Source organism: Grus americana, chromosome 9 (genome assembly GCF_028858705.1).
Source record: "Grus americana isolate bGruAme1 chromosome 9, bGruAme1.mat, whole genome shotgun sequence".
In the NCBI taxonomy this organism is placed as follows: Eukaryota; Metazoa; Chordata; class Aves; order Gruiformes; family Gruidae; genus Grus; species Grus americana.
In genome coordinates, this window is record NC_072860.1 from 18,419,646 (window position 1) to 18,437,098 (window position 17,453).

Consider the following 17,453-nt stretch of genomic DNA (forward strand, 5'->3'; position numbering starts at 1 on the left):
CACTCTTAGACAGATCCATTTCATGTTCTCTCCCCTTGAGCTATTCGGCCTTCATCTTCACACTCTACCCAGCTCCACTTTCAGGGAAGCAGAAGGGCGCTACCTCTTTGGCCGATCACCCCTGCTCCCTCCTGCCTCTCCCCAGTTGCTTTTTGTCCTCAAGTTTCTGATTAGAAAAGAACCCCCCACATCGCTGGGTGTTCTTTGGAGAGAGGCCTATTACTTCTTCCTTTCCTACCACAACATACAATCACTCTGCTCCTTGAAGTAATACTGAGCAAAATGGTGGCCAGTCCCTGACATAAGTAAGCTTGGGTCCAGGCCAGTGAGCAGGGTAAGATCGGTGCTGGTTAATGCTTGCTTGGGAAAAGACTTACTAACAAACAACTACCACAAATGATGCTTTATGCGCTGCTATCTTCAAGCTACAGCCTAAGCTCTGTTAATGCCATGAGTTGCCTGTGGTACTGGCAGGTAGAAACGCCTGTTGCTGTGACTTTGCAACCTGCAAATGGTAACACTTGCAGGTAAAGAAAGTGGAAAAATCTGAGCCTAAGAAGGATCTTCTGTACTCCCTCTGACCTCCTCCCCTTGCTACTTGGCTTGAATACTTGCACTATAAATTATTACTCCCTGTACTACTCAACACAAAGATACATATATTACAAGCCACCCCCATGCTGGAGGGCACAAAAATTACCCACTACACTTTTAAATAAACACTTTCCACTTTGAAGGAAGAAAGATTACGCCGTGGCACGTAGACAAGAAAAAACACAAAACAAAACAGCCTGCAAAAACTGTCCCCCAGGGCTCAGAAAGGTGAGAAATTATTTATATGCCCAAAACAAACCACTTAAGCCAATAAAATTTACAAAACCCAAAATAGTTTTATTTACTTTTCAGATTTCTGCCTCCATGAGACATTTTGCAAACATGCTAAGGCTACAAAATGTCCAAGTTGACAAAGACATGCAACGCTGACCATTCAATAAGTCACAGCTATTATAGGAGCGACTGTGCCCACCCGGGCCACAGGTCCCGTAAAACAGGGATGGTGTACAGTGATCACGGCAACGTACTATGCAGGACCTAGTAACCTGAGGTAGGTCTCTTTACAGTAAGAAAACAATGTCCTACACCAGCATTACATCCTGATCAACAGGAACCTGTTTAAAGTTCCAGAAGACGTGGGGTAGGGGACTGTTTCCTTAACAAGTGTGCAATAAAGAAACAGGAAATATCGATGTTGTTTAACCTTAGTATAAGTGAGCAGAACAAAGAGTTAGTGTTACCCATGCCAATGAAAGCCAACCTAAACCTCTGAGGAGTGTTAGCAGCTTCAAGATAAAGGAGTCAGTCAGGTGAAGCAACTCTGAAAAGGCTTTCCTGCTAGCATACAGGGTATGATTTGAACCTTATGATTAATTTCTTACAGATCATTCCATGAACAGTTAGATTTTGGTTGTGTTAGATCAGCGAAGCAGGAAGAGCTTGGGCTTGCTTGCATTAAAATAAACCCTGCTGATACAGTAGGAAATACTGTATCAGGACACTGAGAAAATAGGAGGCCTTATTGTGACCCAGAAGTGGTTCTCCACTCAGGAGATCACTAAAAACCCTGCTTTGGGAAAGCATCACGGGAAGCAGCAGCCGCTGCCGTGGTGAACATTAGCGATGCTCCAAATAGCTTTGATAAATTACAATGCAATAGAGTTACACCACAGAGCTTTTCTCCCCTGCGCTAGACAACAAAGATGTGACAATAAAGGACACTATTGCAAAGCTTCACTTCCACTCGGACACGCAGAAAATCCGGCACTAGGAAAAGACCAACTGTAAAAGACAAAATGGTGTCTGATACAGTCCGATAACAAAGCCAGATCTCTGGTACCGTAAACTGTACAAAAATGATAGAAAAGAATATGCACTGTTATTAATACAGTGCTCATTTTAATATAAAATAAACGGCTTACATTTCCACTGTAAATATAGGCTATATACAGAATTATGTATAGATATAGCTACATGTATAAAGCTTCATTATAGGCCTCTGATACATTTATAACTATGGCTCCCTGAGCCATTTGTTGAGTGCATTTAATAACAAAAAATTAATATGATTATGGAATAAATACAATAATAAAAACATGAAGAATTCTTCTGACACAGTTTTAAAAACTCTGGCTTGACACATTGTGCTAAAAATTAAAAGATGAAAAGGCAATAATCTGCTTGGAGGAGGAGGAGGAGGAGGAGGAGGAAGAGCTGGCCTGCCACAGGCAGGGAGTGTAGCTCTCCAAAATTAAAGTGACTTTGCCCTGAATTTTAGCCCTTGACAGCAACCTTGTTCTCCGCAGCAGCAAACATAGCATAGAAGCGCGAGTTCTCATTGGCCAGAAGGGCAGATGGCGTGTCGAATTCCACTACCTAAAAGCAAACAAGGCAGGTAAAGTATGTCAGTAAAATCCGTCAGAAAATGGATTCCCACCCCTTGGACTTGTGACACAATAAAGAAGCCAAAACATGGTATTCATCTTTGGGTGAGACAACAGGCGGTGAAAGTATGCGCATTGATGTGTACATGCTGCAACCTGGGGTGCTTTGAACCTAGCTCAAACACTGGAACTACCCAGCAGGAAGCAACCTCTGGTGGCTCTGGCAAACAGGTGGATACTATGGGGTTTTGCCTTCTCTACCTTTAAGAGCCTTGGTAAATGTTCTTACATTTGATTTAACTGTTGATGCCTCCCACAGAGACATTTGAAAAGTGGGTAAAGTAGCTGTCATATGCCTGTTTGATAGCACAGGGCTTCATGAAAGTAATGGGAAACTGCCACTGAGCCGCAGCAGAAATGCTTATTTAAAAACACTTTAAAAAAGAGAGACTGTTACTCTATGGTATTTTCTTGGAGTGTAAAAGAAATTCTGCCCTCTTTCATCTTGTCACAGTCAGGAAATAACTGATTCTATTGGAGTATTATTACCAAGGAGGTAGAACCATAGAATCATTTAGGTTGGAAAAGACCTTTAAGATCAAGTCCAACTGTAAATGTTAATGAACACAGAGGAATTTCTACCCTGCAATACTAGCTGTTTCTTCAGTTCAGCCTGCACATGACACCACCAGATTGCAACAGGAACTGCAGCCACAAAAGTCTTCCTGCTTACCTGTCCTTGTGTTAGCACCATGATCCGATCAGAGCCCAGTACCGTATGCAGGCGATGAGCAATTGTTAACATAGTGCAGTCTGCAAATGCCTCTCTGATAGTCTCCTGAATCAGTAAGTCTGTCTCTGTGTCCATAGCAGCTGTTGCTTCATCCAGTATCAAAATCTGAAAGCAGCACATAACCCTGGCTGTTACCCACAGTAACCCTTTCCCTCCCTGAACATAAAAATATGCAGCCTGGGCAGAACTACCATGACCAAGAGTTGTCACAACTGGCAATCCTTACAGAGCTGTGGTCACAAAGGTAGTTTCTACAAGCACCCTTTCAGTTTTCTTTATGTAATTGCCTTCATCAAAGTTACCCTATGGATCACACTTGCATTTTATGGTCATGTCCTAGAGCCACGAGATGTTTGGGTTCTGACCTGGGCCTCGAGTTTCTGCTACTTTCAGTTTTACATTCAGCAGCTAAATCTCAAATGCAAATTTTACTGGTAAACTAATCTGACGCATCCTTGGTGGTGACATTCCTTCTGGAATAAGTCAATGCTGACTAGGTTTACCAGCTTGCTTATGCTGGAGACAATTACCGTTCCTCTCAAACTGATTTGCAGTGGTGTCTTGTCAAAGCTAAACTAGACTTGTTTTGTGCTGCAGAGAGAGCGGTAACTTTTGCTCAGTAGTCTGGCTTTAAAACAGATGCAGAGTGAACCTTAAAATATTACAGTGTGCAGTGTTTAAGAAAAAAGGATGTTAAAATCAGAATTCTGGTCAATCTCAATCCAAAAGTCCTTTCTCACTGTAACTGTTAATTTGTCTTCCATTCCTGCAAAACCTTTAACTTCGCTGCCATAGCATGGTCCTAAATTCCACTTGGAGACTACATTTTAGTGGAGAAACACGTAGAAGGAAAATACTTGGCTGACATTCACACAAAGGTGGAAGGAGGAAAGAATCAGATGCTCACCGGTAACAGGACACACTGAAGAAATGATTAGGCCAGTCTGACACCCTATTATTAACACTATCAAGCAATACTTTTCTGATGGCAGGACATTACAGGCTACAGATGCTTTCCAAGTTGTTCTAACCCTACATCTCTCTGGGTCGCAATAATTGTTGGTGTGATTCCTCTGACAGATAAAGTGAATCTAGCACAAAAAAAAGGGCTTGGCTCAAGCCTATCAGTTTGGTATCTCCAGCTATTTCTCTCATTGCTATGCTCACCTTGCAACGACGCAGTAGAGCCCTAGCTATGCACAGTAACTGTCTCTCTCCAACTGAAAAGTTTTCCCCATTTTCCATCACTTCCGAATCAAGTTTCATAGGCAGCTGGGCAACCTGTGTGGGAAAGAAGAGGCAAAAATCTTAAAGCATTACACAGACAATTTTTGTATCTCTGTGACATGAGACAAACAGTTGCTCCTCCTGCAAATCTGATTTTGACCATGTTCCAAAATATCCGTCACACTTTGCTGACCATCTCGCCCTCTCTCTGTTGGGGAAATTAGTAACAAGCAACTAATGCTAAAACAACAATATGATATCAGACCCACTCAGTCTGGTTGAACTGCCCATGACTGGGTGATAGCTCCTGAGAACACTACTAGTTGTTAAACTAGAAGAGCTATATCCTCTCAGCAGGCAACTTAAGTCATTCTAAAGTACAAAATATTTGATTTCTAGAAAGAAGTGTGCCACGTACAAAATCACATCACTGTGAATACAGATCTCCCGACAGACTTTCTCACCAAGAGAAAAGAGTCAACCTAATCCTTGCAGGAATTACATACTATAACTACACATGCAGCACCATGCCACCTGACTTACAAGAAAAGAAGAATTGGAAATGTCATGGCAGTGACACTTGCTGCAGAGGGCCTCACAAAGGGCAGATTTTAAGTGCAGTATAAATGTGCGTGTGTGACATTTAGACTCACAAATGTAAATGTAGAATGCACATCTAAGGCACATAGAGAAAAATATCACGTGAAATATTGTAACACCCTAGGAGTCCCTGTGATGAAGCAACACTCTATGCTCTATACTAAAAAAGTAAACATCCAAAATATGGCATGTTCTCCAAAAATTCAGTCTTGTTACTAGAAATAAAGCATAGCTGAGAAGGGAAAAAACTTGCAAAGAAACAGCTTTATCTAAAGGTCTCTGAAGCAGCTACTAATAGAACATGTAGGTTTGAAAGCCAAAACACAAATATGTGTCTCATAGGGTACATCATACTTACACACTCCTTCATGTGAGTCCTTTCCAAAGCATCCCAGATTTGTTCCTCACTGTACTGATTGAAAGGATCCAAGTTTGATCTGGAGGGGGAAGCAGAAAACATAACCAGAATTTTTATTCAGCAATGAATGGCAAAACAGCAGTGTGCTAATTCATCCGGATGGATGATCCTGTCTAGCTTTCCACTGACAGAATTTACATGCCAAGGAAATCAGATGCTCCCAGCACATTAGGGTTAGAGCAGCCAAAGAAAAAAAGAGTAGAGATGGAAAACAAAGATACAAAAACTTCAAGCAAGTCTAAATGGAAAGCAAGACTTTAAATAGAGGATGATCACATCCAGTTCTGTATTGGGCCAGCTAAAATCACTTAGCTATACTTTTTTTGTTTCAAAAACAGAACAGGAACCAGGATGCCTGAGAACTAACATCTCACCAGGCACCTATTTGAGTTCGAGTATAAGCTGGTAGCCCTCTTTTTCCTTCTTGCCTTCTTATGGTCTCACTAACCTCACAGTGCCACTGAATAGCACAGGTTCCTGAGGAATTATTGAGAGTTTGCTGCGAAGATCTGCCAAACCAATGTCATTTATTTTCACACCATCAATTTTAATGCAGCCTCCAGACAGTTCAACCAGGCGGAAGAGGGCCATTCCAAGGGAAGACTTCCCTAAAAATGAGACAGGAAAAACAATACTAGTGCTTCTACAGTCATACCAGCTTTAAGATGAGAAAGCATTTCAAAAGCTGTCCCTGTGTAAGAAAACTTATAAAATACCATAAAGGCCTGGCAAACAATGCTAGTAAATGCTGGGGTTCACCATTTAAACTTGTAAGTAATTTTAGGGGCATCTCCTAATCTCTTCTTACAGAAGAGCTGCACCAGCTACCAAAACCTTGCCATGTAAACCTGATATAGCAATATTAATCGCTTATTTAGAAACTACATTCTGAAGCTGGTTTAAGTCATCTCACAAACAGGAGTTTTGATTCTTCGCATTACAGACTTCTGAAATAGCTTAGAGCCAAACCTGGCTGCAGCATCCATACAGAAAACTTTCAAGAGACAAATAAGCTGCAATGAGCATGTTGCAGGCAGCATTCTGTGCTGATAAGTGGCTTGGGGTGTTAAACATTCTGAGCATACTGGCTCAGGCATACTAGGATATCCCTTTACTTTAAATGAAAACTTGTTTTTGTTATTGTTTACAGGAATCCTACTTATGTATGCACATGAACAGAATCCACCACTGTCAGACTGCTGGATCACTCCTGTGCAATTCACAATTTATTCAAACACAGGCAAGACAGAGGAGAACCAATATGACTGCTCCACTCTAGTCCATTCCCATTCTGTAAAAGTAGTCATTTAACTCTGCTTAAGTGTTTATCCTTACCAGAGCCTGTCCTTCCCACAATGCCAATCTTTTCCTTCGGTTTGATAGTAAAGGACACTTTTTTAAGTACTAGAGGGAGGTTCTCTCGGTACCGCATCTCTGCATTTTCAAAAACAACTTCACCTTCCTGTGGCCAGTCCAGAGGAGGAGTTTTATTCTTAATTCGAGCAGGAGCTTCCAGGGAAAGTGTCTTTAAAACAAAACCAGAAGTCCAGTTTCCAGTAAATAAAACACAAGAAAGGAAAATTATCAGTTGCAGCTTTCCGCAGGATTTCTTCCCTGCAGACTCAGCCTATATCAGTTTATGGCAGTTTTATGATGAGCTGTGTGGCTGGATGCAGGCCCAGTGGTTCAGAAGTTTGTTGTGTTACATTGACTGCACTGCTATTCCCCCCCCTGTTGCCTCAGTAATGACATTAGTCCTTCTGCACAACAATGTTTTTCATCAACAGAATTCAAAATATATTTTAGGCCTATTATTTATGAGCACAATCCTATTGATTTTTGTTGCACTCCAAAGACTGGATCCTTCTGGATGCAAAATCTGCTGTATTTCTGTCTCATTTGTTGTACCATGCCAAGGTCACTTCTGTTGATTCTGACAAAGAAGAGAATGTCCACATGACACATTGTACAAATGCTACTCTCCTCCTTCTCTTCCTCATTCTCCCCTGTTGTATTAAATCACCGAGTCAGTCCGGCCCCTTCCAGTTTGCTCACTTTCACTATTTTACTCTGCCCCTTAATAGGTCCCTCATGAAGCAGTTCACAGATTAAACAGAAAAGCAGAACCTCTGAAAACCAAACATGTGCCTTTATAGCATGTTTAGAATGAAGCCAAGGTCACTTTCCCATATTTGGCACAAGCAGTCTCAGATAATGGCAGAAATCCTGTCATGGGATTCATCTCATCCAACCTTAAACACATACAAAGTAAGAATCTGAAACGAGGACAGAATCTCCAACTGAACCAAGCTCCGTCCACTCCTTTATAGTCACTACAAAGAAGCTAGCGTTTCTGGAGTGTGATTTTTCTCATTCTAATATAAACACTTAGAATGGGTAATAAATTGCCCTCTGGAGATAGCCATTTCCCACATTGGCTACAGAGAGATCCCACAGGGACTATGTCAGTTGTGGACATCTGCAACATCTAGTTAGAGGCAGATTAATTGTACCCCAAAGAAGAGTTTGAGAAAAAGAGAGATCTACAATAGTACTCCAGTTCTTTGAGCTTGGTGCCCTTAACAGCAACCTCGGAGCCCGCACCGAAAGAAGCCAAGCCTGGGACTTGGTAAGACACAGAACCTGCATGGTATTTCACTCCTCACCCACCTCTTCACTTCAGAATCAAGCTAGTTTTACAGTTTCATAATGAAATGGCTATCTAGAGATCTAAGTAAGAAAAATCACAGAAAGTGTTGCTTAATAGTGATATAAAGTGATAGACAGTAACTACAAAAAACCCCAAACCAACAACCAATAGGTTTTGCCACTGAAGGCCTGACAGTGATGAACACATCTCATCCCAGTGAGATACACCATGCGGAATTTGGCACGCAGTTCTCAGCTTGTGTGGTCACCAAGTTTTCCACACACAGAAATTTTCTACTTAGATGCCACAAGAGGACTGGGGGAGTGGGCAGTTTTAATTTATTTTTCTCTCTAGTATTAAATCCACAGGCTGAAAAAAGTTCTACAACTGTCAACTACTACATAGCCCAGATTTACCAATAGATATATACGTCCCTCCAAAGTTCAAAGGGAATGTGTATTACATATTAAGGAAAAAAGCCTTTGACCTCAAAGACCAGACCCAGTACAAGGCTTTCTCCTGGCTTTCCCCATTGACCTATGCCCAGTTTGCATACACAAATCCTAATTATGAAGAAAGGGCTACAGATAATCAGAGCAGCTTGCTAAGCATTTAGCCTGGCACATTTCTCATGTTTAGCCTAGCACATTTTCCATGTTTGCAATGAGAGCATTCCTTGACTTTTTAAGTCATATAGAAATATGTTATATAAGATAGCTGTGGAAAAAGAAGTAGACTTACTAGGACAAAGCAGAATTACACATAGATAAAGTAACAAAGAGTTATCTGTGTTTAAAGGAAGGAGTTCCATTAGGTGTGGAATGAAGGATGCCAGAACACCATTCTTTTACTGTAAAATATTGTATTGAATTTCCAGTTACCTCTTTCACACACTCCACTCTACTGAGAATGTGAGCAAACTTTCAATATCCTTACGTAACTTCAGTGAGGCCTGTAAGCTTAGTTACCTACCAGCTTGTACCATTCATCCTGCCAACGCTTATACACATGCTTCATAAAACAAATTGACTCTGCAGTACTACAAGTGCATGCATTAATGTGTTTACAAGATCAGAAACATACATTCTGTTCTAAGACAGACTATGATTTTCTCTTCTCTTATGCCAGCAACATAAAGGGCAACAAGAAATTTTACAACAGGCAGCTGAATGTATTATTGTCCTACCTTGATATAGTGATCAATCCTCTCCACTGAGGTGAAGCGAGCTTCTGTCTCTGATGCAAGTCTGACCGTAAACTGGAATAACCCTGTTAACTGGAGCAATGGGAGAAAACAAAGATAAATTTAAAGAGCTGTGATTTATTATCAAATTAAGAGATGAACCTAACTGATAGTGTGGCCAGCAGGACTAGGGAAGTGATCATCCTCCTGTACTTGGCACTGGTGAGGCCACACCACGATTACTGTGTTCAGTTTTGAGCCTCTCACTACAAGACAGACATTGAGGTGCTGGAGTGTGTCCAAAGAAGGGCAATGAAGCTGGTGAAGGGTCTATAGATCAAGTCTTATGAGGGACAGCTGAGGGAACTGGGGTTTTTTAGCCTGGAGAAGAGGAGGCTGAGGGGAGACCTTATCATTGTCTACAACTACCTGACAGGAGGTTGTAGCCGGGTGGGTGTTGGTCTCCCAAGTAACAAGTGATAGGACAAGAGAAAATGGCCTCAAGTTGTACCAGGGGAGGTTTAGATTGGATATTAGGGAAAATTTCTTCACTGAAAGGGTTGTCAATCATTGGAACAGGCTGCCCATGAAAGTGGTTGAGTCACCATCCCTGGAGGTATTTAAAAGACATGTAGATGTGGCGCTTAGGGACATGGTTTAGCGGTGGACTTGGCAGTGCTAGGTTAATGGTTGGACTTGATGATCTTAAAGGTCTTTTCCAACCTAACTGATTCTATGGTATTTGATAGAAGTCCTCTTGCCAGTGGGCACCATATAGCTAAGGTGCTCAAGGCAAGTTAACTTTAGCTAATAGTTAATTTTAAAATAACCATAATTTATTAATCACTTGGAAAGCCAGCAGTTTAGAAAGGTTTCCCACAAGCAGCAGCTTTAAGTATTAGCAGTCTAAATTTTGTAATTTCACCTTACTACCACCAGAAGGCAGAAAAGGCCAAACAACAGCTCTAATAGCAAAGAACTCTCAGCCCTGAAGCCTCACCAGCCCACGCAGCTGCAACACTGGATGCTGTTCACTGTCAAAACATCCTGCAGGCAACGTGAATGGCAATGAAGACATCAGTTTGGCAGATGTCTGATGTACCATCAATCCAATTTCTGGAAATATCCAGGAAAACTACAATATGCAGCATATGAAGAGCCTCAAACAGTTTCTCCCCAAAACAATACACTTAAGCACCTAGCTTCTCATAATTTGTGATTTGGCTGCTAGCAATAGGTCCTGACTGAATCACTTTCCCCTCCGTTACTCAAAGGGGTAACAGTATCTTTTTCCATTCTAGTGCATTAAGGAAGATTTTTCAGTGGTGTGTTACTTTTACTACAGACCTACATTAAATGAGAAATTATATATTATGGTATGTGGACACACTCACCTGCACAGCATATGAGATAGCCAGCCCAGCGTAGGCAGGAGGAATCTGGCCATGCATTAAGACAATCATAAGGCCAGTAGTTGTTATAAGAGCAATGCTGATAATGTCCAGCCGAACAGCCAGCCAGCGCATTGCACAGCTGAACAGGTAAAATGGTGCCTGATTGTCATCTAGGAGCTCCTGATACCTGAAAGAAATACAGGAAAGGTTAGTAGACCTCCACAAGCCTGATGTTCTACACATAGCAGCTACTTAAACCGCTGTTCCAGTATCAGAATTCATGGTGGGAAGACTAGTACATCAATGACAAAGTCTCAAACTTGGCCATGAAAGCAGCATTTACAAACTTTCCTGAATAATATCAGGTATCTACTTAGTTCAAACTCTTAGAAGTCAAACTACCAAGTTTCTGTGTGCAACAATGAATTATACTGGGGGTGAATCAAAATTCATGGACATTACACACACTTTCACCACAAATTCACCTATGCAAGGCCTCCCAGAGGATGCTCAATGGCTACAAATTACTCCACAGATAACAGCAGCAGTGCTTTGGAATACGCACAAAATGCGTGCTATTTTATACACAACTGTAAAAGCAAAGTTACATTAAGTTTTGACAGGACTGGTGACACTAATTAAAACACATCGATAACCATTTAATTTAAAACCCTGACACTGTGGAGCTGAGAAAGTACATTTAAGGCGAGACACTGGCGAGATTCACAAAGCCAGTAACTAGATTTTCTGATCGTGCAACTCAGTTTTACAACAATCACTGTTGCACAGTGCGTGTGGTGCCTTAGTACTCTAGCACCAGCAATGCTAAGGGACTGCTATTGGCACCTCTGCAACCTTTCATCTAAGCTGGCATAGCAGTGTCTTTCCAGAGCTTCTGTGGCAATTTTCCCTGTGCTCCCACACTGTTGGTCTCATGACCTTGCACCTGCAAAATCCTGATATCACTATCACAGGTTCTAATGGGAAGCAACTACCACTGACATGAGAAATGTTTCACTTTCCCTCACTAACATTTGTTTTGCAGATTTTAGTTTATACTAGAGAAAACCAGGCATAGTGCACAACAAGGTGGCTAACAATCACTGAAATACTTGATACATGCTATCCAATTATACACATGCACTGAGACTAACAGCTCAACAATATGCACACTGAGGTTTCGTTAGCATGCTCTAACCAATCCTAATACCATCAACAAGGAGAAACAACCAATAGAAAGTATGAGCAGGACCTGATGAAAAGCATATACTACTACTAGGGAAAAAGTATGGTCAAAAAGTTGCCCTCACCATTAACATTGCCACCTGCTGCACTGCAGAGAACTCCAGAGGAGGGCATTCACCTGGGACCCCATCACTGTTCTTCCCCATTGGCTACTGGGGAGTTTTCCCTTTCCCTTGTTCTCCCTCATTTTTTCCCCCAAAAAGTAACTTTCGCTCTTAGAGCCAATGTATGCCCATCAGCTATAAGATCCCATTAATAAATCTTTCTGAATGTAAACCTGTTGCACCCTGCTTTGTGCTCCACCACTCTCAGATATCTAGACTGACCTGTGCAGAAATTCCTGTCCTTTGTGGTAGGCATGGATCGTGGAGAGACCCTGTATGCTAGATGTGATATGAGACAGGAACGGAGACTGTGTGATGTTGTCCAGACGCTTGAGCTCTCGAATAAAGACTCTGAAAGGAAAGAAGCACTTTTAAGTGACATGTACAACAACCATATGCCAACCACTACATTGATGCATATATACTTGAAGAACGCTATGTCCTTAGTAAGAGGTCAAAGTATCTCTACTTTTAGTCAAAGCAGCTGATGCACTTACCTAGACACAACATGGAGAACCGTGAACAGGACAATGAGGGGCCCCACTGCTACCAGGAACCAGGGGAAAACCCCAGAAATAACCCCCACACAGAAGAACACAAGGATGACATTCTGGATGAACATTTCTGCTTGAAATGGCAAACGAACGTCAACTGGAAAAGATGGGAGGGAAAAGAGGCAGATCTTGAGTACAGAAAGCTAAAACAACTTATATAAAACAATTCAGTCCAGCTGTACATCATCATTGAAAAGTACAGTGATTTCTCATGGCTTATTCAAATTGAAAATGTACATTTTCATTAGGGGTGGCTTTTATCTCTGAGATGCTAGTAGTCTTTCCAATTATTCCAATTTGCAGAAATAGCACTGATGTAACTCTGACCTAATTACCACCTTTGCTGCACATCAGCTTCCCCCCCGCAACACTCTAGGTTCCCCCTGCATTAACTGCTAAGAGTCCATGTGCAGTCTGCCGGTACAAAAGCAGCTGCACATTTTCTTCTTTATAAGTGAACAGACAGACTTAAGATATTGGTTGCCTTCTAGAATCATAACCCAGCTATGTCCCAATTCCTGCTTTGTCTATTACAAATACACATTTGGCAATGGATAAAGGGTGCAATCACCCCGACAGCAAAAGACTGGAGAGTATTAAGGAGTTAACTGGGAGGTCTGAATGTGGGATCTACAGAGCATACGGTGAGAGATACCTTCATCCATGTCTTTGGAAAACCTGTTGAGAATCCGCCCAGTGGGTGTAGTGTCAAAGAACTTCATGGGGCTGCGCAGAATCCGTCGGAAGAGCTCATCATGGAGCCTTGAGGATGCTCTGAGAGTTCCCTGACAATGCAGAAAATGTTGCAGCATTATGAAAGGATGTTTGCCTTCCTGTCACTGCCCCTTTCCCTGGGCACCAAAACATTCTGCTCGTTTTCTCTTTCCAGCCATAAGGGGTTTTTTTCATGTATTCTGGGTTTCCAACCAGTGGAAGGAAGCTACTAATTCAGGCAGAAGTTTAACAGAAAGCATGGTGCAGCCCCAAGACATAACTTATGGAAACCTCAAAACCCATGATCTGACTTCCTCTGGTTCAAAATTCTCTCCTGGGAGGTGACCAAAAGAACCACAGTGACAGCAATATGCAGAAGTAGGGAGGGCAGGGGGGAGGTGGTAAAAAAACAACAGCATTGGCACATACCTTTACAAAGACAACACCACGGACAGCTTTCAGGATCAACATAACTGCCATAGACAGTGCATAGATGCCAGCATAGTAATGCATGTGAGGGTTATCTTTCATACTGTTGCTTATGACAGTATCATTTCCCAAAGTCACAGTGGTGTTCTGCAGAAAATTCAAGGTTTCAGTGAAATAGTTAGTTAAGACAAGGATTAAGCATGTACACATTACACACGGTAGAATTTAGCTGTCCTCTGTCCCCTTCCACCGTATTTGATATTTCTCCTTTTATATAAAAGTACTTCAATGATCTTTGAATACATCAGGAAGTTCTCCCTAGCAGAGACACTTGACTTGCAGATTTGTAGCCATTGGCCTTTTTTCTACAATATCTTTGAAAATACTACCACAATATCTACTTCATTTGATTCCTAATTTCCCATTTCATGCTTATAATTTCTTGTGTTCTTCCAAACAATGCCAGATATTTTCATACCACCACTCCTATTATACAGCAATATTCACCTTGGACAGGTTGTACATTGTCTTCATATCGAACACAGTTATTATTTTCTGCCAGTATGCTGTAAATTCTTTACTGTCACACTATCATATAGTCTCATTCTATTTTTTTTTTTAGATCTTTAAGTAAGTTTAAGGACCTCATTGCTTATTTTAATACTGTTGGCCACTTGCACTTCATTATTTCTTCTGAGGTTAGTAGTTTGCTCCCCCTGCCCCAAAAAAATCTTGCAGAATCTTTAAACACAACAAGATTTGCCATCAAAGCCCCTAGAGTAGGAAGAGTCCCAAACCATCCTAGATCATCACAGTCTTCAAAGCAACTCCTAAAAGTCACTTGATTTAAAGCCACATACTTTAACAAGATTATCCTGTTAGATACAAGGTCACGTTCAAACAAAAACCAACACTAAAATTACTAATTCCTCCTGCATCTTGTTGGTGCCTTTCACATTTTTACTTTCTTTTCTTAGACTAACCAAGACAAGGAACAAGACAGCAGTACAAAACTACATGAGCTATTATATCATTCTTATTAGCAGAGCCCTCTTATTCTTGGAGATGAATTCTCTAGCGAGATCACCTCCTGGGGAGCTTTACAACTTGCTTAAATTAGGAAGTGCCATTTAGTCTCATAGGACTGCTTAGGATTAGTCTAGGAGAGCAATCCCCCTGCCCATTAGACACAAGAGAGTAGAAAAGCTATTTATCTTACTCCACTGCCTTGCTTGATCCAGAAACTCAGCCACCAGTTGCTAAAAGCTGTACTGCCCACGTTCAGCACAAACAGCGCCATGATGACAAGGAATGCAAAGGGGCCTCCAGCTGCCTGAATGTAGATACCATAAACAGACCAAGGGACAGAGCCTTTGCCTTTCTCTTCCAGCTGGACCAACTGGCCTGTGGAACAAAACAGGAGGGAGTGAGGAAAGAAAGCTGTTCCATGAAACTTCTGTAAGTTTGTGAACATAGGCAAAGCTAGTCATTTTCAAACAGTACAGTACTTCCAGAAACAGACATTACTTAATACGTAGAACTCAATGGTTCAAACAGCTTTTCAAAAAGTCACATTTCCTCTACATAATCATTCGCATCATGGTATGTCTGAAAAAGCGTAATCAGCACAGACTTAAATACCAGGCTGGTATCAGCCTCACTATTGCTTTTTAAACCCTGCTGAAGTTCAAAGTTAGCATTAAACAGAGAGAACCACAAAACAGAGGTCAGATTTCCAATTTTTCATTCATAATTGCCACGTCCTGCCTAGGACTCTGCAAGCACCAAGCTGTACACATTGGCCTCTTAGGGTAGGAGGGAGACAGAGTACTACAAGCTCCTCTGTGGCGACGGCATCTGACCAGCCGCAGCCTGATTGAACTCAAAAACATTGTGCAGGCACCCAGAATTAATGAATGTTCTTTGCCCACTGCCTGTGTCCTATCAACCACGCTGAGTGACCAGGACTTGAGACAGCTTTCAAAACCTGAGAGGTACATTAATAATACACTTTGAAAGTGAATGTTTTGAGCTTATTGGTGTATAAAATAATTACAGTCACAAATCTGATTACATAGTTACCCTCTTCCTTCTTTACAACTTTCTCCTTCTTCACAGACCCTGTTTTGGTACTTTTATCCTGGGGTCTTTTCAGTGAATTGTTTGTGTTCTTCTTTATATTAATCTGTAGGAAAACAATAACACTAAACATACCGGAGTAATTTGCTTTGACATTTTCATATCTGAAACCAAACTTTTTATAAGCTGCCTCCTAAGAACAAAGGCTTTCAATAGCTTAGCATTCATATCAAGGAGGATATCAACCTCACTGTTATTACAGATGACTGCCAACTCTGGTGGATTAAATTCTCCTCCTCTATTAATCTGAACCACTACCAATCTGTACCGGTAGTGTGCAAGGTTAATTTCCAGAATCAGTGACACTATGGGTGTACATGCCAGAGGAGTGACATCCCTGCTACTGAGAGAAAGATACAATCCCCCTGTCCCTTGCAAAAATAACTCACAATTTTATCAAGAGACTTTTTTTTCCCCGAAACATTCTAGTACCTCTCTCAGGAAAGTTCTCTAAGGACAAAGTCAGGTTAACTTGGTCTTCCAGAAATCATGTCCAAACACTAAACTGCACACACAATTACTGTTCTAAACCCAGCCATCTTCCCACAAATAGAAATTACCTGTTCAGAGACAGCCCACAACAATTGAAACTCCCTACACACCATCTTCGGGGTCATCTTCCCACACATTACATGAGAAGAGACACCTCACAGATGTCAAACCACAGAGAAGCTAACTTTACTATCCATTTCTTCTTATCCCATAGGGAATGCAAGTTAATGCTCCTTCCATGAGCTAGTGTTTACAGAAAGACAGTGAAGGTCAGCCAAGCATGCAGACTGGAGACTCTCATGTTAACCATCATTACTTTAATCTTAAAACAGCAGAACCATAATCTTCATGCCTCAGAAAGGATATGCAGAGTAATGCATCATATTCGTTTGCTTCTTTAAATAACATCTCCCAGGAGAAAATTTCACCAAGCATCTTCTATATCTGTATATTTATAACAATGCTATCTTTTCAGAAACTTTTTTTTTTTAAGTGTCTGGAACTTGTGAATAAGGAGCCTAAATAAACTGCTGATACACTTTTTAATCTCTTCTAACTAAGCAAAAATGCACACAACATTTAGAGAAGTAAATCATCGTCAAATAAAAGCAGCAAAGTTGATTACTCCAAAGAATAACTTCAGAAAACAAAGGTGAGAAAAATTGCTGAAAATTTAAATGCGTGTCCTACTGAATGATTGTTATTTTCTAGATTTACTTTTTTTCCCACCAACTAAAATACTAGAGTACAGTTTGCATTTACAGCCATTGTTTCATAACAGAAGCAGTGTCAAGCAATGAATTTTTTTTCTCAAACCCCCCTCCCAAAACAAAGCCTTTTCAGTTACATTTCCAAAATACTGTCACATCTAACTTTTGACAAGTTGTGTCGCTTTTGCTGTGCCTCAGTCACACCCTATGTGAAAAAGAAGTAACAAATCAGTAAGAATTTTTTCAGACAAAGGTTGGTCCAGGTCTGTGCTAATTTGGAGGTAAATTAAGAAGTGAGGTGTACAATAAAAGAGACAAACAACAAGCTTCCTGCTCTAAGCATCACCAGAGGAGACAATACAT

At 41.1% G+C, this 17,453-nt stretch overlaps 1 protein-coding gene across 4 annotated transcripts in view; it reads right to left on the bottom strand.

Annotated features, from left to right (window-relative positions):
• ABCC5 (ATP binding cassette subfamily C member 5) overlaps nt 1-17,453 on the bottom strand; it is a 75,092-nt gene that overhangs the window by 23,398 nt on the left and 34,241 nt on the right. For all 4 annotated transcript variants that reach the window (XR_008578382.1, XM_054836164.1, XM_054836163.1 and 1 more), the window contains exons 17-30: nt 15,832-15,934; nt 14,969-15,153; nt 13,750-13,896; nt 13,262-13,391; nt 12,550-12,703; nt 12,275-12,403; nt 10,704-10,890; nt 9,313-9,402; nt 6,812-7,001; nt 5,925-6,084; nt 5,417-5,495; nt 4,399-4,512; nt 3,172-3,336; nt 2,347-2,430 (exon numbers count right to left, since the gene is read on the bottom strand). Coding sequence is in view for 3 of the 4 variants with exons in the window: in XM_054836164.1 (XP_054692139.1) it covers nt 2,347-2,430; nt 3,172-3,336; nt 4,399-4,512; nt 5,417-5,495; nt 5,925-6,084; nt 6,812-7,001; nt 9,313-9,402; nt 10,704-10,890; nt 12,275-12,403; nt 12,550-12,703; nt 13,262-13,391; nt 13,750-13,896; nt 14,969-15,153; nt 15,832-15,934 (1,917 nt within the window). In the remaining variant the exon portion in view is untranslated. The remainder of the gene's footprint in view (nt 1-2,346; nt 2,431-3,171; nt 3,337-4,398; nt 4,513-5,416; nt 5,496-5,924; nt 6,085-6,811; nt 7,002-9,312; nt 9,403-10,703; nt 10,891-12,274; nt 12,404-12,549; nt 12,704-13,261; nt 13,392-13,749; nt 13,897-14,968; nt 15,154-15,831; nt 15,935-17,453) is intronic.